Below are 22,743 nucleotides of genomic sequence, written 5' to 3' on the forward strand. Positions count from 1 at the left end.
GGGCAGCTCAGCTCCTTGACAACCTGCTGGCCCTGGCATCAGGGGCCCAAGTAGATATTTGTAAGCACCAACGGTATACACCCATGGACACCAGCCCAGGCCTTGGACTGATCCATATTAACAGCTATCCTTATTGAGCACTGACTGTGCGGGCTGAGTGCTGTGTGACAACAACTCCATTCAGGAAGTGCTAATATGATCCCCCGTCTTTCCCCCACTTTTTAATAACCGCTTTATTGAGATATCATTCATATACCATAAAATTCACCTTGGTTAAAATGTACAATTCAATGGTTTTTAGGATATTCACAAGGTTGTACCATCATCACCACTATCTAATTTTAGAACATTTTCATTCCCCCAGGAAGAAACCCTGTACTCATTAGCAGTCCCTCTCCGTCCCCCACTATCAGCAGACCTAGGGTTCCACTAACGATGATTTCCTGAAGATGCTGGGAAGGTAGAGGGTCAGTGCCTGGGTTCAGGGAGCAGAGCCTGTAGAAGATGGAGCTGGGGTGTGAACCCAGGTACTGAGATTCCAGAGCTTGTGCTCCATGAGGGATTGCTTGATGTCCTGGCTGACCCCCACCCCACCCCTGACACACATGTGCCTATCATGTGTGTCTGACAGTTCAGGCTCAGGCGTGTACATACACCATCCAAACACCTAGACTCAGGCAGCAGCACACGTGTCTTCTCCCCAGGTATGCTGGCAGCTCCACATAGAAAACCTCACACCTCCCATAAGGACAGCAGGCCTCCCTTCCTGGGACCCCTCCCTCGGCTTCTCCCCAGCCCTGCTCCTAGAAGGGAGGCTTGGCGCAGGAACCAGCAGCAACAGGGTAGCTGAAGTAGCCGGAGAAACCTAAGTGGTTTCAGAGCTTAAAATGAGAAATCCCATATCTCCTGCAGCTGATCATTGTAACTGAGACAAAATGCCAACCCGACATTCCAGAACAGGTCCCCGCCCGGGCTGGGGCCACAGGCTGGGCCAGGCCCACAGGGCAACCCAACTAGCCCAGGTCCCTGCTTCATACTCTCTCTCTCTCTCTCTGTCTCTCTCTCTCTCTCTCTCTGTCTCTCTCTCTCTCTCTGTCTCTCTCTCTCTCTGTCTCTCTCTTTCTCTCTCTGTCTCTCTCTTTCTCTGTCTCTGTTTCTCTCTCTCTGTCTCTCTTTCTCTCTCTGTCTTTCTCTCTCTCTGTCTCTGCTTCTCTTCTGTTTCTTCTCACCTTTTTCTTCCCACCTACCTCTCTCTTCTCTCACACTCCACGTTTCCACCCCAAAACTTTTTTTTAAAGTTTTTGTGGCCACACTCTTGAACTCACAAAAATTGGGAAATTAATGTGAAACCGTCACTGCTTCTGATAAGAGAAACCTACAAGGGTGAGACAAAGGGGAAGGGAGACACAAGAGAATCAGTCTGTTGGATTTTGGTTTGGGGTTTTTTCCTCCTTCTTCTCTCTCCCTCCAAAGTGGAGGATCCGGCCGGGCCAGTTTGGATATTTATTAAGAAAAAGCCAAAGATAATTAACTTTTTTGTTTTTGTTTTGTTTGCGGGTGCCTCCCCTGCTGGCACTCCTGGCTGCCTGGCAAATTAAACCTGCTCCCGGCTCCCTGCGTGCTGGGCTGCCTCTGCCGACTGTCCTGGATCTGCTAGGGCTGCCAGCTGCCCACCCAACAACCTACCTTGGCTTTCAGACCTTGGGTCACTTTATGTCCCCACCGATGCCACCTCCCCAGGCTCTACTGACTCTGAGAGCACCTTTTAGAGCAGGGTAAGTGGGATGTGGGGGTGGGGGGGAGAGGAGGGGCTACTGTTTGGGGTTGTGGCCAGCACTTCCCTAAAAGGAAATGGGGGGAAAGTGTGAGCCTCTCCCAGGGTACAAGGGCATTCCTTCCGGCCAGTTCAGGGCGGTTGACTTCCCAGAGAGGGTAAGGTGAACGGAGGATGAGCTGGAAGTGCAGGGAGAGGCCAGATTTGGGCCATGTCGATCCCCAGCTCTTCTCCCCGAAGGCTGGTACACTGCCAGGCCTCATGGGCCCCTGAGAACGCTCTGGAGCAAGCAGCCTCTGGGCCATGGAGCCATGCTGTGATACCCGTCCACCCCCAACCCCAGGCTCCATCTTGCTCCCACCCCCAACCCAGGCCAGGCCACGGGAGGGGGGGTGCAGGGGGGAGCTGAGTGGCTGGAGAGCCAGTGCTTGGGTAAGAGCTGGCTGCCTCCGGTCGGCTGTGCTGGAGCCACACAGAGCCCTGAGGCCAAGCTGTGACCTAAGCCTGAGCCCAATTCATGGGCCAAGAAGGTGACGCTGGGAGTTAGAGGCTTCCTGGTATGAGACAGAGCTGAGGACTTCTCAGGAGCCAGGAGAGCCCACGAGAGGAAGGCCAGTGTGGAGGAGCTCGCTGGGGTTGGAGGTGCGGCTCGCCCCTCTGTTAAGCCAGTCCCCCTCAGCCCTCCCCTGCCAGGGACCCTCCTTGGCCCCTTGGCTTCATCCCCAGCTGGACAAGTAGGCAGCGATGGTGAGCCTCTTCCAGCTGGGGAGCCTGCTTCGGAGCCGGCCACAGAGAAGAGGGCATTTTTCAAGGATTTTGCTGGCCTTTTTTTTTTTCTCTGAAATATAAGGATGTGCAATTTTTTTGGTTTCAATTTAGCATTGGAGAATTTTATAATTTAGTAATTAAAATCTCTGATAGGCTTTAGAAATTGCGGCTAATTGAATTTAATGGGAAGATGATTTTCAATTTTATTTGATTACCGGGACCCCTGGCATCGGTATTTATGGGAAAAAAATGGGAAATGTGCTGTGTGGGCTAAGATGGCATAATTCAATTAGGGATAATCGGATTTCTCCGTCATGAATTTCACTATAATTTTCCTATAATTTTCCATTAGATATCTAGTTTACAAATATTCACAAAGAAATGAAGCTCTTTCGGAATGGAGATTGCTGGCTAACAGGATTACGGGGCCGAGCGTGCGGCTGTGCCAGCCCCTCTCCTGCCATAATGCAATCCCTGCGTCTGCCTTACACTCGGCGCGGCCCTCGCTCCGCCACCCACTCTGTGGTTCCTTTCTCCCCTTTGTTTCCTTCTCATCCTGTTGACCCCCTGCTCCAACACCCACCTCTGTGGCCCACGACCTCCCGTGCCCGTGGCCGTGCCGTGGTGCCTTGGCTCTGCCCTCCCTCGGCCCCCATGCTTCCCGTCCACTTCGCCGGCTCACAGCTTTCCCGACACCCTCCCTCCATCGGCCCCGGAGCGGGCTCACACGCAAACACACGGACTCCCTCGCAGGTGCGAACATGCTTCTTCGCAGGCACACGCAGTCCCTTGGCCAAGACTTCTGTGCCCTGGCCCAGTCGCCTCAGATGGAACCAGTTTATTGGGATCCTGGGGTGGGGTGCAAGAACAAAAGGAGCTTTGTTCAAGTTTATGTGAAAGTTACAAATTCAAAATGAGAGCAGATAAAGCATGAGATACCTGGTGTGTAAACAGGCTGGTGAGTGAGAAGGCCCCAGGCTCGGGAGGGAGAGAGAGTGAGTGGGCAACTTGGGGGTGTGGGGGGTGACAGGAACCAGCGATGACAGTGTGACAGGAAGGGCGGATGGCTTTCCTTGGTGCTGATGTGGGGAGCCTGGGTTGAGGGGAACCGCTGGGTTGCCTTCCACTTCTTTTTCTCTTGTGAGTGGGATGTCTCAGGAGGACCTGGAGGCTCTGGGCCCGGGGACTCAAGATCAGGAGAGATTATGGCATTGGACTTCCATCCCTTGAGTCCCAGGCATGAAGGTCCTCACTGTGGCCTGGCTTTGGGGTCTCAGGTGTCACCATGTCAGAGTCCTCAAGGCAAAGACGGGCCATAGCCTCAAAAGATGCCTCTCCTCTTGGTATGAGCAGATACACTCAGAGAGAGAGAGAGAGAAGGGGGGGCGCATAATCTGGGGGCCCCTCCATGACACAGCCTCTGACTCACACCCCACAACCTCGAAGCCTCCGCCGCCTTCTCTGACCTTCATAAATCCTTGCGCTCCGAGTTGGCTGGTTTCTTTTTTCTCTGACCCCTGCTCCTCCACTGAAGGCCTTTTCCTCTTGGGCAGGGCCCACTCGGCCTGTGGCTACCTGACCAGGGACTTGGCAGAGTGGAGGCTTTCCAGGCATCCCCACACCTCCCTCCACTGCTGGCTGCCATCCCCCAAGCTCTCTCGAGTCCTGTCCCTTCCGCCATTCCTCTCTAGCCTTTGTCTGCCTGAGACCCCCAAGTTACTGGGTGGCCAATCCAGGTGGTCCTGCCTGGGCAGCTGGAGGGAAGATGCTTTCCTTTTCCCCTCCACACCTTCCTCAGGGGTCAGGCTCTGACCATTCTCAGCTGAAGCCCAGGAGGACATTCAGAGCCAGCCAGTGGCTGTGTGGGTCACGTATGCAAGCAGCTCCCCATCTTTGCAGACATCTTCAAATGCACCCAGAAATCACCTCTTCTATCCCTTGCCTCCAGGCTTCCTCCTACACACAGTTGCCCAGATAGGAGAGCAGAGGCTCAGAATTGGGGTGAGGATTGATCACCTGCTGTCACCAGCCAGAGCTGCAAGCCTTTTGTTAAGATTCCTTGCTTTGGAGAGTCACTGGGGGCAGCACCCAGAGGCATGTGTGCACCCCGCAGCGGTCCTGGACACAGATGCCCTCTCTGAGATCCCATGTCGGGAGCAGAGGCACACAGTCCTCTGTGCTGGGTGCCCGGTACGGGCAGTCATACTCCCAGGCTTAGACTTTGGGTAGTTCTGTTCCCTTATTCAGGGTTTTGGGGCCAGGGGCAGCTCAGTAAGGTTTCTAGGCCTCTCCAGCTGCTGTTCCTATGTAGGGATGGGTTGGGGAATCACAGAGCCAATGGGGCTGTGTGACGGCCAGGAGTGGGGACTGCCAGGAAGGCAGTGGGAAGGGCAGTGGAGTAGGGGAGGGATGCCCAACTCCCTGAGAGGCCATTTAGAACTATAGAGCAAGCAGGAAAAAAGGAGAAAAATGAGGGGAAAGTAGGAGAAAGAGTAGATTGTTAACTCCCTGATGTCTTTGACCCAAGGCCTCCCTGGCCCCTCCCTTTGCAAAATAGAAATATTGCAAAAATAGGCCAGCGCCATGTTGCTGGATGCTGTCCAAAGACCAGGGAAGCCTGGGCCCTGCTCCCCTCCCCTCATCGGAAGGCAGTGCAGCCCCTCCTGAAAGAGGAGCGCTGGGAAAGGCGAGGAGGGCAGCACGGTAGGTGAAGAAGGGACGGAGAACCAGGTCCTTCCTTAGCAAGGCTGCCCAAGGCCCTGCTCACCCCACCATCTCTTTCCTTGAGCCCCTCTGGGCCGAATGGGTCACTTAAGTCACCATTTAAGGACTCTCAAAATATATGGCTGCAGCAGGGACATCTGGGGATGTCCCATGGTGCATGGTTCATGGTGGGGAGAACCCTCAAACTGCCTTCTCTGGCAGAAAAGGAAGAGGAGCAAGGGGAGCACAAAGCGCCTGGCTGGCCATGGGCTGGCAGGAAATGAGGTTCCACGTTGAAGGGGACAGGCCTGGAGATGGGGGGGGGGGGGCGGGGAGGGGAGGAGGAGCCGGGATGGGCCTCAGACTCCCTGGTTGAGGGTGCCTGTGCTCTGCTGAGCGCCCTTCCTAGGGCAGCGGCCAGAGGGACAAGGCAGGGAGGAAGCGCAAGTGATGGCCGGGATCATGGGTCGGGGGCTGTGGGAGAAGGGGAGCGCCGATCTCCATTCGTCTGGCTGCCGGGCGGATGGCCCAACTTTGAGGGAGGAGTGAGCAGAAAGACCGGAAGACCGGGGAGGCTCTGGGAGGACACTTGGACCCGTTTTAAGGGCAAAACCAAAGCAACGCCGAGGAAACCCCAGTGCGTGTCCCAGGCCGGCGCTCCTGGGGCCCAGGGCCGGAGACGCGCGGGGTGCGGAGGCGCGCGGGCCTGACTGCGCGCGGGCCTGACTGCGCCCTGCCCCGCCTCGCCCCGCGCTCCTGTTCCTTCAGCTCCAAGAGCCGCCAGTGCTGTGAGGGGAACACGAAATCCCTGTGCTACCCCAGGAGCCCCGAGCCCGCAGGCAGCGGGCAGGGGAGCAGGGGAGCGCGCGGCCCGGCGGGCGCGGCCCCGCGGCGCCTCACACCTGCGCCCGCCCTCGCGGAAAAGTTAGCGCGGCCGCGCGGGGCGTGGGGCAGGCGCGCCCGGCGGCCGTCGGTCGCGTTCGCGGGGCCCGAGCGGCCGCTGGGAGCGTGCGAGCGCGCGCGCGGCCGCCGGCGGCCGGCAAGAGTGGGCGCGTGCCCGCGGACGCCGTCCTCGGGCCGCGTTCCCCGCCCCGCGCCGGGTCCCCTCCCGCCAGCCCTGAGCGCAAGTCCCCGCCCCCTCCTCCCGGAGCCAGAGGTTTGGGGAATCGCAGAGCCAATGGAGCCGGCCGCCCTGCCAGTGCGGCGCGGGCGCGCGCGGCAGGGGCGCGCGGCGGGGGCGCGAGCGAGCGCGAGCCCATTCACTCCGGCACCGGGCGGGCGGGCGGGCGGCCGGCGGCGGGCGGGCGCACCGGGCGGCGGCGGCAGCGGCGGCGGCGGCGGGGCCGCGCTCTGCTCTTTCACCTGCCGGGGCCGGCGCGGGCCGGGCCGAGGAGGCGGTGCCGCGGCCGCCCTGCCAATCACCGCGGCGCCTGGCAGCGCCCCCGGCCGCGCCCGCCCGCCCGCTCCCTCCTGCCAAACTGTTACCCTGAGTGTTACCGGCAGGAGCAATGACATCAGGGCTTTAAAACAACTTGTTATTCGGGGAGTAATCAGTTGCAATTAGGCATTAATTAAGTATTATGAAAGTTGATTATTTAAGTGAATTCGGCTTTCGACTCTCCGACTATGGTGAGTACCGGGCGCGGGCGGGGGAGGCCCGGGGGCCGCGGTCTCGGGCGGCGACCCGGGCGCGGGGCGCGGTCGCCGGGACGGGGGCGCCTATGGGCCTCGCGGATCCCCCGGCCAGGGCCGCCAAGCCGGGGCCGCGCCGGCCGAGAGTTGCTGCCTTAGTTGGAGAAACTCAGGCGGCGCGGACCCGCGGGCGCGTGCGGGGCCGAGCGTGAGAAGCGGGCGGCGCGGAGGAGAAAGTTTCTCCGCGGCGGCCTCGGCGCCCGCCCGGGACTGGCCGCTCCTGCGGGGTGGGGGGCAAGCGGGGCGGGCGGCCGGGGTCCCGCGAGACGCTAACCCCGTGTTTCTTCTCTCCCGGTCTTCCCCTGGTGGCGTTCCGCGAAGAGTTTGGGACCAAGGAGAAGAGAATGGATCTTGGAACAGGTACCGGCCGGTGGGAACGCAGGGGCGGCTCTTTCACTTTTCTTTCGCTTCTTTTACGGAAGTTCTTATTTTTAGCCCAATGAGGTGGCGGCGGGGCCGGGTGGGGGCCGGGAGGGTCGGGCGGCTGCCTCCCGGCGTCCCGGCCTCGGGATCGGCGACTTCTGAGGCTGTTGTTGTTGTTATTTGCCACTTGCTTAGAGGCTGTGACTAATGTGATGCTTGTCATTATGAAAGAACCGAGAGGAGCAGGAGCTGGGGGGCACCCAGAGAGCGGATTTAGGGGGTTTTTGTGGGGTTTTTGTTCTCCGTGTTTTTCGTATGGCTTCGTGTTTTTTTCTGTGTGTGTGTGTGCCTTTTTTTTTTTTTTTTTTTTTTTTTTTGTTCTCTGCAAAGATCTTTGTGTGTCGGCTCTGGGGTGTGTGTTTTTATTTTTTTAGTGGGGGGTGGTTTAGTTTTTGAAAGCAGCGTCCTGTTGGGAAAGGTGGTTAGTCTGGTTTCGGGGCGACTGTCTCAAGGTAAAGGAATTTAATTTATTTGGGACAAGGCTGTGTCGGATGATCAAGCTGCTTATTATGGCTAATGAGTATTTTTCACCTGAGAATCTGTGGGATGAGGTGGCTGTTATCAGTTCAAAGTGAGGGGCCCCGGACTGTCTCCCACCTGCCTCTTTAGCCCCCACCCTGGGGGTGGTGATGGACCAGACGGACTGTGCAGCATAGGCATCTGGGTTTGGGGGCCTCCTGTGGGACAAGGCTGGGGGCTCCAGGAGGCCTGGTGCTCACCTGGGGCAGTTTATCCTGATACTTTGGTGTTTTCTTGGTTTTAATCTAATTCTTTCCAGTGTTTTTGCCTTCAGCTCTTGTGGGCTTCCCATGGGCCCTGGCTATTGAAACCAAATTTTGACCAGGACCCTCACGTGCTAGGTTGACAAAAGCAGCTGTCTTCTTAAATGTTTAAAAAGAAACAAACAGCCGAATCACTCATTGAGACTGATCTCTGAACTCTCCTGGTTCATTGATGGGATAGGTGATACTGGTGGCTGTTAGCATTGTTGTTTATAATAGGCCCAAGTTCACAGCATCGGCCCTTGGGACCCATGAGCTGATATTTGACCTTCTAAGGTCAAAGGGGAGTGGGCGGAGAGACGGGAGGCCGCCCTGAGGGGCCGAGGATAGGTGGCACGGTGGCCGGTGAAGAAGGGCCTGTGTTTGTTGGAGGGAGGTGTCGTTTGCAGAGTTTGAGGACTGTATGACACCAGGTGTGATCTTGGCTGGTCTGACGTGGAGGGCCTGGGGACCTCTCTGCCCAGGAAGGGTGTGACACCCCCTGCTGGGCAAAGTGGTAAAGGTGTCTAAGGCCACGGCTGCCACCCTGCCCCTCCCTGCCCTCCATTCCCACAGGGAACCTGCCCGCCCCCACCTCCAATCGGTGTCTCATCACCTCCCTCTCAGGCCCCACCCCCTTTCTTTGGAAATGGGGCCCCCACCCATCCCAGCCAAGAAGCAGACCCCAGAGATGGGCCTGGTGGCAATGCACCACCCCTTACCTGGGGCAGGCGAGCCTCTGCTTGTGGGCCAGCACACGGGACCCAGGCATCACAGAGCTGGAAGGCAGGCCCTCTGGTCGGCCTCCTCCTAACCTGGGTGCCAGCTGGAGCCAGCGTCCATCCTCCTGCCATCCACCAACCAGTCCCTCCAAGTCTGTCGTGGGGACAGTACTCCAAAGCCCTTCTCTAGGGTGTCCTGACTTGAGCGAGGGACCCCCAGCCCTGGTAGGAGGCAGGTGGCAGAGCCTCTTGTGGCTTTTCTCCTGGGCCTTAGGGAGACTGACTTCTCCCAGCACTCCAGGGACAGGCTCTGGAAACTTTTCCTAGAAGCCAGAAGGGACCCTGAGGTCAGCTGCTTCCTCCTTTAGCTAGAGTAGAGCACTCCCAGTGGGACTCAGGCCTGGACTCTGGCCACTCAGAGGGGAGGCCCAGGGTGGCAGAGTTCTGACTGTTTCCTGGAGGAGTCATCTGGTGATACCATCTCAGTCTCTTCTTTGAACTTGGAAGTTTCACTTATAATCTCAGAACTTCAGAAGAAAAGCAATCTTCCCCCCACTTCACCAAAAAAGGGAAGCAGATGAGGACGCTGAGATCCCCTCTGAGCTGGTCCCTGGGCTGACTCCATGCTCATCTTCAGGAGCTGGGAATAGCTCCCTCAACTTCATAGTGCACGCAGCATACAGCCGGGGCCACGGGCCTCGTCTCTGGCCAGGGCTCGTGGCTAGTGAAGTGAGGGTCCCTTCCTCTGGGGCAGCATGGGCAGCTTCAGCCGAGGGCCTCTCTGACATAGTCCAAGGCCAGGGGCGCAGGCCTCGAAGGGCTGCTGGCATCATGGACCCACCAAGCCTCTGATCATAGGTTAACATCCCCTGCGGCCCCGGACACATCTAGGTCCTGAAGGCCTTCAGCCATAAGGAAGTCAGTGGTGGGAGAGCCAAGCCTTCTCAGGAGGGGACAGAAGGACCTCAGGACCCTCAGGGGCCATGTGGACCCCCTTTCCCCCACCATAGTTCAGCCGAGGGCTGGATCAATCTGGACGTCTTTAGCAATAAAAAATGCCGATGTCGTCCTAATTCACCAGGCCCCGAGATGACAGCAAATTTACATTTTTTAATTAAACTAGCAGCCAGTTTTTATGAGAGGGGGTTGGGTTATGCAAATCAAATGGTTGTGTACGGAAGATTAGGAGAGTTTGGGAATAAATTCCACAAATGCTAATAAAAAAAAAAAAAGGAAAGAGAGAGAGGGAGGGAGGGAGGGAGGGGAGAGAGGAAGAGAGGAGGACATAGTTCCATTAGGCCCTTTTAGAGTGATTTCCCTGGGGGAGGGAGCGGGAAGGGGGGAGGGGAGATGGGAGGAAGCTTTCAGACACAGGTACATCCATCCTGCAGTTGGGAAGCTCCCAGGGTTAGGCCCCACCAGGCTGATTCCCAGGCCCTGAACACAGCTAGAAGCCAGGGTGAAAATGGCGGTGAAGCACGGGTGGAGCTCTGAGCAGGCGTTCGCCCTTGACTCGTGGGGATCTGGTGATAGTTGCCCCTTCTCTTCTTGAGACGAAGGGGTGGGGCTGTCCCAGGCGCGGAGGACCCAAGATAGGCTCTACAAGGCTCTCAAGGGCCAAAGAGGCAAGAGGGCAAGTTTAAAGGGATGGCCACAGACCGCAGGTGGAGCCAGTGAGGGACAGTGCTGCCCATGTGTCGCTGTGGCTGCAGCCTTGTCGTCCAGGCGGGTCAGTGGGAGGAAGCCCGGCCGGTTTCTTTCTCTTTCTGGGGCTCCAGGCCAGGACCCCCTTGCGTTGCCAGCAGATCCTGCAACGCAAACGGCCCAGGCCCAACTGTGGGGAGGCCGGGAAGCGTGGGATCAGAAGCTGGGCCAGGCTGGCTCATCTTCCTGATTCTCAGTAGCCCTATGCTTTGAGAGCATACTGTCTTGAGGTAGGCCGCAGACTTCTTCTAGATGGTGTCTAAGCCGAGAGAGCAAAGAGCTTGGCATCCCCAACCTAGCCCCAGTGTGTGCTGCTCAGGCCCCTGCCCTGAGTGTCAGCCGCCTTCAGATCAGACCTTCCGTGAGCCGCCAGGTCAAGGCCAGAGCCTTGCCAAGTGTGGAGGCTTCTAGGAACCTCACTAGCTCTGGTTACACCTTCAACCTGCCAGGCACCGGGGATTGAGAAGGTTCCTGTGCTGTTCTGGAGGAAGAGATTCCATGCCGGGTTTAGGGCAGAGCAGATTGCTCTCAATTTCCTTCCTCCAGCCTTTACTTGGCCAGATACACCCACTCAACCAGTCTAAGCTGGGGCCAGCCCCCGTAGCCAGGTTGGGCACCGGTTTTGCCAGTCTGCTGCAGGGGGTAGGTGCTCTGGGGCCATCTTGGCAGAAAGGAGCTGAGAGCCCAGGACAGAATGGGCCATCTCAGAAGTCATGAGTTTCCTGGTACCATTCAAACAGAGGTTTGTGCTGTGCACCGGTTAGTGACATTTGGAGGGACTTGAGCATCAGATGACCTTTAAGATCTTCAGCTGTCTGACTCCCAACTTGATTTTGTTCAGTGGGGCAGTCCTGGCGGATGGGAGTAGGGGGTGAGTGGACGAGGTGAGGAGCACATTATTTGGACCTTTTCTTTGGTAGAAAGCATTGGAGACAGGCAGCTCTGGGCTGTGAAGTGACCCTTTGAACCAGCCCTGGTTCTAGTTGCAAGACGTCAGAGGAAACTGAAGCTAAAAGGCCTAGCATAGCCTTTCCTCCCCAACAAGAGGCCGAGGCAGAAGGGCAGGTCTGAAAGGCTCCCTAAAGAGACCCCACCCCAGGCCCTTTTTCCCTGGTAGGGACCAGCGAGGAGAACCCATTCACTCTCCTCTCCAAGAAAGGCACTGAGTGTAGGTGGTACTCAGACCTGTCTACTGGCCTTGTCGGTACTACTGGTGTTCCCCCAGTCCCCACAGCCCCAGAATCTGGCTGAGCTGCAGCTTGGGTTTTTGTGATGGAAAAATAAAATAAATGCAGGCACCTTTGGAGGGCTGAGCCACGCAGCGGTATCTCCTCATGAGAATGGCTGCCCTGGCTCAAGGCCGTGCCCACTGCCTGAGCAGGGGATTGGATGGGGCTTGGAAAGGCTCTTGGCCCCAACTCCTCTTCTTCCTGGGTCCTGCCAGGTCAGTGGTGCAGCCCCAGCCTCCATCAGCCTCCTCTAGAACGGGTGGCCCAACACTCTTCCAGGGCTGAGGCCATTTCTCCACCTGGTCCAGCCCCCAGGCCCCAAGGCTCACCTTCTAACACAGCCTTCCCTGAGCTGATTTTTAAACCCTGACCGCCCTGGCCGCTGCTACCACCTCTTCCTCCTTTTCCTCCTTCTCCTCATCTTCAGAGGGGGAAGGAAGTTGCACTGTAGTAATTACCGCCTGTAGGTCCCCACGGCAAGCAGCAGCTGTTCTGGGGTAGCTGGGCCAGGGTACAACGAGTAGGGAGAAGCTGGGAGCAGGAGGAGGGCGGGCAGCCCCAGTGTGCAAAAGAGGAGGGGCAGCCTCGCCGGGACCACCTGTGCAGGGCAGCAGCTTGGTGGTCTAGCGCCTGGCTAGACCCCTCTGGCTGCCTGGCCACAGAACAGCACGCTGACACCCTCGACTCAGCAGGATGTATGGTCTCCTGCTGGGGAAGAGACCCATGCGGGAGGCGAGGCCTGAAACCCAGGAAGCATGGGAGGCTCTCCTGCAGCAAGAGGGACAGAAATGAGGACTGCCCGGGCCCCTGTGTTGGCAGCGTCTGCCTAGTGGAGGGAGAGGAGCGGTCTGCTGTCCCACCAGGCCGAGGAGCCAGGGGCCAGGGACCAGACAGCTTTGTGAAAGAGTGGCCTTAAGGGACCTCCCTCCGCCACCACGCTTTCCAGACTCCTAGCCAGCCCCTTCTCTCTGCGCCTTGTCCTCCCTCCCCCTCCAAGAGCAGAACTCTTGCTTCCCATTTTGCAACCACGTTTTTCTGTCTTTTTCATCCAGGCCACCCAGCTCCCTAAAGCCAGGCCCTCACTGCTACCTTTCTTGCCCCGTGCAACCTTTCCAGCCTCACACCCCGTTGGCCCTGGAAAAAGATAGAGAAGCTGCTGGCTGCGAGCCTGCTGTTCTGAGGCTCTGGGTAGACCTGTGACGTTGCTGTGCCAGGACCCAGCACTCGGACTCATGTGCCCTGATCCCCAGGAGGCCAGGGCCCTTGTTTTCCTCTACCACGGCTGCTCCTAATGGTGACCATTAGATGGTAGCTGGTGTACTGCCACCTCCTCCCCGGGCCTGGTATGGGCCGGGGCTCACGCCTTCCTGCTGTAAGTGCTGGTGGAACTGATTGATTGATGTGCCTCTTCCCCAAGTGCCTCCCTGGCTTCTTAGTGGGGGCAGAAGGAGGAAGGCAGGAAATGTTGGCCAATTCCCTTGGGACCTGGGTTTTAGCTCCTTGAGAGCTTTCTAGAGCCTGGTTTACAGGAAGGAGCGAGGCTGGGATTTGGGATGACGTGAAAGGGGCAGGGGAGCCCTAAGGATAAAGACAGGAGTGTGATGGTTGGATGGGACCCACAGTAACTCCTAACCATGACCATGGCCTGGGACTGGGATGTCAGTCTGCAGCCAGAGGGTGATCCAGGCCTTTCTCCACTTCCTCCCTTGCCCGTCTCCCTCTCCCCTTTCTCTCTCCTCCTGAGCAGACCTCACCGCTGCATGTCAGCCCTCTCTCATTCTCTTCCCCGCTTCCGGGATCCCTCCAGCTAGACAAACCCAGGGCAGGGAGTAAGGCCAGAAAGACAGGGATACACCCATACTGAGGGCCAGCCAGGCGCCAGGGCTTCAGGCCTCTGCCCTGGGCGTGGTATGTGGGCCACTCCTGGCAGGGGCATCTGCTCTTAGAATGTCCCACACGCCTGACTCTGGGGTCTTGGCCCTTCTGGGCCCTGCCGGTGCTGTAATCACTCACCTGCTGACACCCTTCCTAAAGCCAAGAGGGCCCTCTCTTGATGCCACCTGGCTGAGGCTGGGGCACTGCCTGGCGTCGGAGGAGAAGGCGGGAGCCGGGAAACGGACACATTTTGTGTTTCCAGAGACCAGGTGTTCCCAAAGTTCGCCTGGCCTTTTCTTATGGGGCTCTTTCGGTGAACTAAGGGGGCCCTGGGAGGGACTGCGCTGTGTGAGAATGGGGGACTGGAGGAGCCAGGCAGAGCTTTAGATGGGGGGACCCTAGTGCAGCGGGAGAGCAGGAGGCGTCCCAGAGGCCGGCTGGGAGAGACTCCTGGAAGTTTTGTCACCAGGAAGTGCCTCTTCCCCGCAGCTATGATCCTCACCGCCCTCTAGCCCAGTGCCTCCCTGTCTATCACTCCTTCAGCCTGGGAACCCAAGGCCACGGGAAGCCAGGGGCTGTCTCGCAGAAGGATGACCCGGCTCTCCACTGCCCGGCAGGGGGCGCCCCACGGCATCTGCCCCCGTCCTTTTAGGTGTGGGGTGGTGTGGTCAGGACCTGGTCCAGGCCTTCTGGCCACGGGTGGGGGAGGGGCAGCCTAGCGTCCCCACCCCCAGAGGTTCCTTGGCTGAGTTTGTTTGCCAGGGTGACCTGTTTAATCATCTCATTTTCTGGTGGCCGTTTATTCCTCGTTTCCACGGTTACGGCCCCATTAAGGGGAGAAGCAATAAGGCGGTGAGTCAAACAGGTAATAAAAACATGCAGAACCCCTGTGCACCAAGAGAGGGTGGCGGGGAGGGGCGCAGTGAGCTGAGACGGCCTGGGGGGAAGCCCAGGTGACGCCCTACCCGCCTTATCCTCCAGAGGCCTGAGTGTCCCCAAGACCCAGTCCTCGGCTTAGAACTGTCCCCAGCCCTTGGTCCCCTGGGCAACAGGCTGTCCCAGGTAAAACAGGAAGGAGAAAGGTGAGAGGGGGCGTGATACAAGGCCCCCCAGGGCTGCCCCACAGTTGGTGTGTGACCTGTTTCCAGGCCCCACCTCGTGCTCCCTTGGTAGGGGCGGGGGATGATTTCTGACATTGGTTTGAGCCCTAGAATTTTTTTCTGCCAACTTTATCAGAAAGCATATTTGTGGTGAGTGCTGCTAACAGGGCCAGTCCGGTGAGTAAATATTCCTGGTGTGGACGGCCCTGTGACCTTGCAAGGGAGGAGTACAGTGGTGTGGCCAAGGGCATGTAAGGAGAGGAGAGGACGGCCAGGCGCCCACGGGCCCCTGTGCTGGGTGGGGGGCTCTTCCTGGGAAGGGGTCAGGTGGGGGCCACAGGGTCAGGTTGACCCCAGTAGCCTCTTCCCAGCAGCATGGTCTGCCTCAGGCCCCAGTGACACCAGCTGGAGCCGGGTTGTGTGACTTGCTGGCTGGGGGACAGGTTGGCAGCTGCCCCTGTGGGCTCCCTTCCTCTGGTAAATGGAAGCTGAAATGAAAGTCAGCCTCTTTCCGGCCCCTTTGAGTCCAGGGGCACGTGCCTCCCTCCCAGTGTCCTCTCCCTGTCCTTCCCAGGAGCTTCCTGGGTATCCCCAGCCCCTCTGCCCTGCCCTCGAGGTTTTTGAATAAGCAGAGGCAGTGGGCTGACTGGAGTGGACAGGGGGAGGCTGGGGTCTTCCTGTTGCCAGGAAGGGTGGGGCTCAGGCAGGCGTGGTAATGCCAGGCCATGCAGGGCCAGCTTCGTGCCCGGGGGCCGAGGATCAGTGGCTCAGAGAGAAAACAGCAGAGGCCACTCTGAGGGCTCCCGAGTTGGGGAGGAGCCTCCCTTCTCTCCAATGCCATGCTCCCTGACAAACTCACCCAGGTCTGTGACTCTGATTATTAATTTCAAAGTTGATTTCTGACGAGAGAGAGAGAGGGAGGAAGGTGTGGGAAATGGGGGAACCCTTTGGCCGGGAAATGCGTCTTGGGAATGGGCCTAGATGAGTGAATATTCCGATCAAACAATTAAAAATAGAACACGCTACCGAGGCCCCAGCTGCCGAGGTTTTTCAGCAACTGTCACCAGTGGGTTCATGGGGCAGGTGGCACTGGAAAGGAGTTTTTCCACAAACGGCAAATATCAGAGATGACAGTGTGCCCCCCACTTCCCTCCCAGTTCTCCCCAGACTCCCCTCTAGGGCCTGTGTAGCTTCAGGGCCGCCCTTCTCCCCTGCAGGGCCCGGCCGCAGCGGTGAAGTCATCGCCAGATGCCTTGGTAATTGCTTTAAGAATCTAACTTAAAATAAGATGAAAACTTATATTCCTGGGTAAGGAGTAATTTCCCATGTAATAGTAAATTAATGAAAGGATTATACCAGGGGGCCTGGCGGGGAGGCCATGCTCATCTGATAAATGCAAGGGTTTCAGGCAAGACAGCTCCATTCCAGGAGGCTCCCGACCTTTGGTCCAGGTCCCACACTGGGGGTTCCTCTTGGGCTCCCCCGTGGGCAGCTGAGTTGGGAGGACACATTCCATGTGTGCTCAGTGTCCCTCTCAATGACGGGAACCAGCTTTTTAAAACCTACAGATGGGAGAGGCTCAGGTCTGGCCTCCACAGGCATGAGAGGCCCTGTGTCATCAGTTCGCCCAGGCAAGAGAGAATTTCTGACACCCGAGAGTGTGGGCCCCCAGAAGCAGATACGAGTTAGACTCCAGGCCGAGTTCCCAGCTCTTAGACTGTGTGGTCAGCATCGTGGTGTCTCACGATAGGATGACCAACCACCCCAGTTTGCCCAGAACTGCAAAGACCCATGTGTGTGAATCCCCTTGGTCCTGGGCAAACTGGGAGGCCTAGTCAGCCCTGTTTGGAGGTAGGAGGATGGGCTACTTGACATGGTCCCACCCTCAGGGTCCTGGAGAGCCCAGGCACCTCCTGAATGGACCATGTCTTTGTCCAGGAAGAGGACTTGCAGCTGGCTCCACTTAAACCCCCTTGCGCTACCAAAACTTGCTCCCAGGCCGCTGCGTTCCACTAGGCGCATGTGCTGGGGCAGGCATGCTCGTGTCCCCGGCTCCCCGCCCCCTCCAAGGCATGGCAGGGCACTGCTTGGAAGCTTGACCCGGCCTAGAAAAGGGCTTGCAGCTGTGATCCCACCCCTTTAACACTGAGCCTTCTCCCCACGACATATCACAGTCCAGGCGGGGCTTCTGGAGAGGATGCGGACAAGGCAACCCCCACCCCCAAGCCCCTCACTCCCCCACCACCGTAAGTTTATCAGCGCCTTCCTTCCGAGAGAGCCACACCTAACATCTCATCTCTCCTCATCAGTTCCCTTGGAGGAAGACAAGGAGCTGTCCCATTTCCTAAGTGGGGAAGCTGGAGGCCCGGAGATACTGCTGGGTTTGTTCCCAAATGCTAAATGCCAGAGGACTTGGTGCGGGGCGCCCCTGAGCACTGTTCCAAATGGCAGCACTGAGTGAGGACACACAGGCCTCCAGCCCTAGGTGTCTACCGTGCTGCCTGGCCCACGTCCCCAAACGTCTCTGGCCCCCATGTGTACCCCACCTGTAGTCTGCAAACACATCCCTGGGCTGCAGGGATGCAAGATAAAATGTAGTTGTTGATGCAGATGCATTTTGAGCTTCTGGGGGAAAGCCTCCTTTTCTAGAGGCATCCGGAGTGCCCATCTTTGCAGAAACGAGTGCTCCCGTCTGTCCGCAGGGGAGGGTTGCAGGTGGGTGGAACGCCCTCCGACTTGTCTCTGGAAGTGAAAGGACTGGACACAGAGCCCTTCAGGAAGCATGTCTAACCGAACGGGCATTCTCCTAGGAGACAGGTTCACGATGCATGTTTGCTGGATATGTTTCTGTGTAAGCAGAGACTTGCTGGAAGGGAAGATGGGGAGCTTGCCCCCTGGTTCACTGGGAGACCATTTTCAGTTCAGCTCTGCGGTGGGTGTCTCCACTGGCTTTCTTTGCTACTAGAGGTGATGGGACTGCCTTGGGAACTCCACGCGATAAACTCACTGCTTTGCAGGCAGCTTTCCCAGGTGGGGTTTTAGGCTGGGGGCTGTACTGAGTTTGCTCAGGTCTTTGCTTGGTTGTAATCTGAGAGTGAACCGGCTTCTTTCCCAGTGTAGACCACACTGTGCTTTAGGAGGTGGGGAAGATTTGTGCTGCCCTTCCCCCACACCTACCCCCAACCCACAGGAAGGAACGTGGAGCAGTAGGGCTGAGAATTCCTAGTCTAAACAACCCAGGAAAGCACGCTCAGAGAGCCAAGCCAGAACCCCAGATGGTGTGATCCGATTGTAACTGGAAGGATGGTGGCTTTGGTTGTTAGATGTTATGTGGCCGTTGCTGTTCAAGCAGACAGATTGGTGACTTCCAGACTGCAGAGATCAGAGCGGGCTCTCCTTTATTTATCTTCGCATACCCGCAGGGTTAGGGGACCGAGTGGAATAGCTAGAATGGACAGACAGGCCTGGAGAGCCAGGCACAAGAAGCAGGGGGGATGACAGGCCCCGGCCCAGCCACACCAAGCGCACCACGCAGGGCCACAGATGGCACCACGCCTCCAAGGGCCATATGGGGTTCCTTTCCCTGGCCTCCCTGATAGGAAGGATCACTTTGGGGCTCCTTGGGAGGCCTTCAGATGGAGCTGAAGAGCCCCTAGGCAGGGCCAAGTGCCCAGAGAAGGAGACGGAGATGTTTTCTATTTCCGGGTCCCTGGGGGGCCCAGGGGCAGATTGAGACAGGCTCCTTGCAGGGAAGGTGTTAACAAACAGCAGGTGATTAAACATGACAAGCGGTGACATTTCTGTTCAGGGTTCTCAGTCCCGGCGAAGCCAAGAATGAAGCTATAAACCCTGACATTTTGTGTTACGCACCGAGAGGTTTTTAATAGACCTCGCTCCCTCTTCCCCACTCAACTTCTCTCCCTCCTTTACTTCCCCTCTCAGTATCCACTGCCCCACTGGAAGCTCCTGCCTCCTGGATTCCGTCGGGCCCCCATGAGCCTTCCCAGGCCCTTGATCCACAGACCCTCCTCCCTCTGCCTCTGCAGGGCTGAGTACAACCCTGCCCTCTGCCTCTCCCACTTCACGGTGATATATCCCATTGCCCCTTCTCCCCGTCCCGACACCCCCCACTTCCCTCCAGCCTTCACTGTCTCACCTCCTGTTTTTGGGTCCTGATCTCACAGCCTCACCCTTAGCTGCGGCTGTCCCAGTTGTCTGGGACAGCAGGTGGCTGTCCCTGTGTGTTGTGTTTATAACATAACATTTTCAGACAAACTTGAAAGTGGGTGTAGGGAGATGGTGGGGCTTGGTGTGGGATTTTCCCCCATCTTTTTTTCAATCCCCTTTTCTCCTTTTGGGACACGGACAGGAGGTGGAGGGAGAGAGTTGCACTTCACTGCAAACAGTTGCAGGATTTATTCAGAAAGGGACTGGCCAGCAACAGTTGTTCCTCTCGCCGAGAAATGTTCGAACAACTGGAGCCTCTTTTGTTCTCTGGGTAGAGCCCTGTGAAGGGCGTTTGGAGGTGAGCCTGGGGCTCAAGAGGGCAGAAGACCCAAGAGAGGGGCTTCAGCTCAGTCCCACCCAGGGAGTCCCCACCCCACCCCTCCAGGAAAGGTTCCTGGAGCCCCAAGGGGGTCAGTCCAGAAGCCAGGCCACGTCCCTGGGGCCCAGCGCCGCCCTAACGAACTCCAGAAGCACTGGATTTTCCGCATTCATTCAGTAAATATTTGTTGGGCCAGACACTGTGCTGAAACGGTGGTCTCGTCCCAGGGATCTTGTGGTCTGGTGAGGCAGAGGGTAATTAAACAAGTTACTACGAAAGTGCTAAGACTAGGACAGGGTGCAGTGAGGACAGAGGGAGAGGACAGTCCCGGGAGGCTGCCCAGAGAAAGTGAAATGTCAGCTGGGACCCATGAAGGCTGTGTAGGAGGAGGGGTGGCCAGGCTCTGAGGTGAAGGAGCAGTTTCCACCTCTGAGAGGGCAGCGTGCTGAGGGCCTGGCAGGGAGAGGCGGGTGCTGCTTCACGTGGGCTGGCTGGCAGGTGGAGTAGGGTCTGGGCTCTGCCCTTTGATCTCTGAGTAACTGACCCCGTACATGCTCTTCCATCCACCCTTCCACCATCCCCACCCACCTGGGCCAGGCATGGAGGTCAGGGTAAGGATGAGGATGAGGGTAATGGATAAAAGACTTTAAGGAAAAAAAAAAATGGCCAGGCGTGGTGGCTCCTGCCTATAATCCCAGCACTTTGGGAGGCCAAGGCGGGCAGATCACTTGAGGCTGGAAGTTCGAAACCAGCCGGGCCAACATGGTGAAACCCCGTCTCTACTAAAAATTCAAAAATTAGCCAAGTGTGGTGGCAGGCGCCTGTAATCCCAGCGACTTGGGAGGCTGAGGCAGGAGAATCGCTTGAATCCAGGAGGTGGAGGTTGCAGTGAGCCGAGATTGTGCCATTGCACTCCAGCCTGGGCGACAGAGTAAGCGCCTGTCTCCAAAAAAGAAAGAAAGAAAGAAAGAAAGATGGGGGTGAGGCCCCAGCCCTGCACCAGTGGGAAGGGGAACACCCGGGAAGTCAGCGTGTGTCCCCAAAGACTGGGGCTGCATCTGCTTTCCCGCTTCCTAGTCCCTGTTGCTGGTGACTCATTGGTAGTGGGGTGGGAGGGAGGCTTCAGACCTGCATGGAGGAACTGGAGCCCAGGAGGGCCCAGCTGGGCTCAGCAGCGAGTCCGTCTGCCCGCCTGCCCCCTCACCTTCTCCACCCGCTGACCTCAGGGCCCAGCCAGGGTGTGGCCTCTTGGATGCCCTCCTCCAGCCCGAAGTTGCCCTACCCTTTTTACTCTCAAGTGTGAAACAGTAGTGCTGGAGCCTGCGACACTGCACCCCCTGAGACCCAAAGCCATCCTCCCAGGATCCCTAGGGCAGAGGGGGCAGTGCCAGTAGCTGCTCAGGATATATTTGAGAAACTCAACCAAGCCAGGAGAGGATTTGAGTTCATCTTTAGAGCAGGACTAGTGAGGAGCCTGCAGACTGACCTGTGGGTCCCTGGTGTCCAGAAGACAGGCCCTGGAGGTCCAAGTTCAGCTCCTTCCTCCACCCCCAGAGCCGGCCTTGCACCCCCCTCCCTCCCACCCCCCCGTCTCCCCGTGCCATCCAGCCCGAGCCATGCGGCAGCATCATAAGGCCTTCTGCCTGGAAGGGGCTCTCCTGGCCCTCAGGGTACTTCCTTCCCCGCTTACTCAGCCTTTGCCCAGAGGTCAGGCCCAGGACACCCCACCTTCACATTTGTTCCCTGAGAAGGAAGCCAGGCGGCATAAAGCCATCGCTCCCCTTCCCCAGCCTACCCCACCCCAGCCTTTCTGCAGGAGCTGGCCTGGGCTCCTTAATGCCACCCCTTGTCAGTCCAGACCCCCCAGAGTCCAGCCAGGAGTCCCCTAAGGGCCAAGAGACTCAGCCTTCCTCCCTCACTTGGCAGCTGGGTTTGGGACAGGGAATGGGTAGGGATGCTGGAAGGGGAGGGGAGGGGAGTCCCAGGGCCAGGACTTGGCCTGCTGCCCCTGCAGATCCGGAGCCAGGTTTTACTGTAATCCCTACATCCTGTTGCAGATCCTTAATCAGCTGGAGCCCAGGTTGGGCTGGACCCTGTGGTGACACTCGGGGTTGTAGTATGGAAAACCTGAAGTGGAGCTTCCAGAGTTGGGGTTGGGGACTGTGAAGATGAGGCAGGTGGAGGGGAGGAGAAGGGTACCCGTGCAGGCACAGGATGTGGACAGAGCCCAGACCCACCACCCACTCGACCCAGGCTGGGGGTGGAGGTGCAGCTGTTGCAGGCTGGGAACCAGGACTATGGGATGGGGAGGAGGGGCCCACGGGGGGCCCTAGGAGAATGCCAGAGTATGTGGGGGCTGCTACATTGCTTGGTAGCACCATCGAGACAGCTGGCCCGAGTCGTCCTGATGGTGAACAATGACTCCAGCCCGGAATCGGCAGTGGGAACCCTGGGTGGCGCTGGCTCCAGGGGTCTATTCTAACTGGGGCCTAAGTCCAGGGTTGGGGCCTGCTGGGAGAGGGACCCCTTCCTGGGGCAGGTGGTGCAGATGGCCCAGGAGACCTGTCTGCCTCAGGTTTGGGACTAGGCTCTGTCCTGGAGGCAGCAGGGGCCCTTTGGCAGGGCAGCAGGCTCCCAGGATCAGCCGATGCTTTCGTCAAAAGCAGCAGCCCCTGGTGGAGAGCTGTGTGGCAGCCCTGCAGTCCCCTCGTGAATCCTGGGAAGTCAGGGCAGCGGGTACCCCTCCTGAACCTCAGCTCTTCGCGGCCCAGGGAGCAGTGGAGGAGAGTGAGGGGACACGCATAGACCAGAGATAGCCAGAGAGTGGAAGCCAGGGGTGGGCTGGCTTGCAGCGGGCAGGCAGACCGGCGTCTGTCCTGCCAGGGGCCCAGGCTGGCTCTGCAGACAGCCTCTTTTCTATATGGAAATGAAGAATTTAGGCTAATGGAGCTCAACCATCTCTAATTTTGCGATGGCAGGAGGATTTTGATTGAAAGTAATTAAGCAAGCTAGCTGTAAAATTAATTAAAGCAAAAGGGGGGGATTTTTTATTGGATTGGATAGCGATATAGCATCTGTCAGGCGGGGGACGGATGGGGGTGACCTGAATCCTCTACCCTCCCCCCTCCCACTCGGGACGTTTATGTCACTTTAATCTCCTTACAGCGGCTGCTGTGCATTTGTTTGAAATAATCAAGGAAATATGGTCAGAAATTGTCAGCTTTCAGATCTAATTTACCTGACGGCCCCTGCGCGAGCCGGCGCAGCCCCGGGAGCGAGTGTGCGTGAGCGGGTGGGGGAGCTGGGTGGGCTCAGAGGACACTGGGATCTTCAGCCCCGGCTTCGGCCCCCTCCTGCGGGCAGTGCTGCCCCGGCCCTGTGGGCACCTCCCTGGGCTTTGACCCCTTCTGGAACAGACCCCCCCCACCCCCACCCACCTGCTGCCT

The 22,743-nt window shown here is 58.0% G+C and overlaps 1 protein-coding gene across 3 annotated transcripts in view; it reads left to right on the forward strand.

Annotated features, from left to right (window-relative positions):
* The window catches only part of CASZ1 (castor zinc finger 1), a 157,579-nt gene that overhangs the window by 95,811 nt on the left and 39,025 nt on the right, over window positions 1-22,743 (forward strand). For 2 of the 3 annotated variants that reach the window (XM_063720025.1, XM_063720031.1), the window contains one exon: window positions 7,259-7,297. In XM_063720025.1, the coding sequence (XP_063576095.1) occupies window positions 7,282-7,297 (16 nt within the window). In that variant the 5' untranslated portion in view covers window positions 7,259-7,281. Of the gene's footprint in view, window positions 1-6,634; window positions 6,875-7,258; window positions 7,298-22,743 lie in introns of those variants that run through there. The other variant, XM_024238714.3, reaches the window with a different exon arrangement.

This window comes from Pongo abelii, chromosome 1, assembly GCF_028885655.2.
Source record: "Pongo abelii isolate AG06213 chromosome 1, NHGRI_mPonAbe1-v2.0_pri, whole genome shotgun sequence".
Lineage (NCBI taxonomy): Eukaryota > Metazoa > Chordata > Mammalia > Primates > Hominidae > Pongo > Pongo abelii.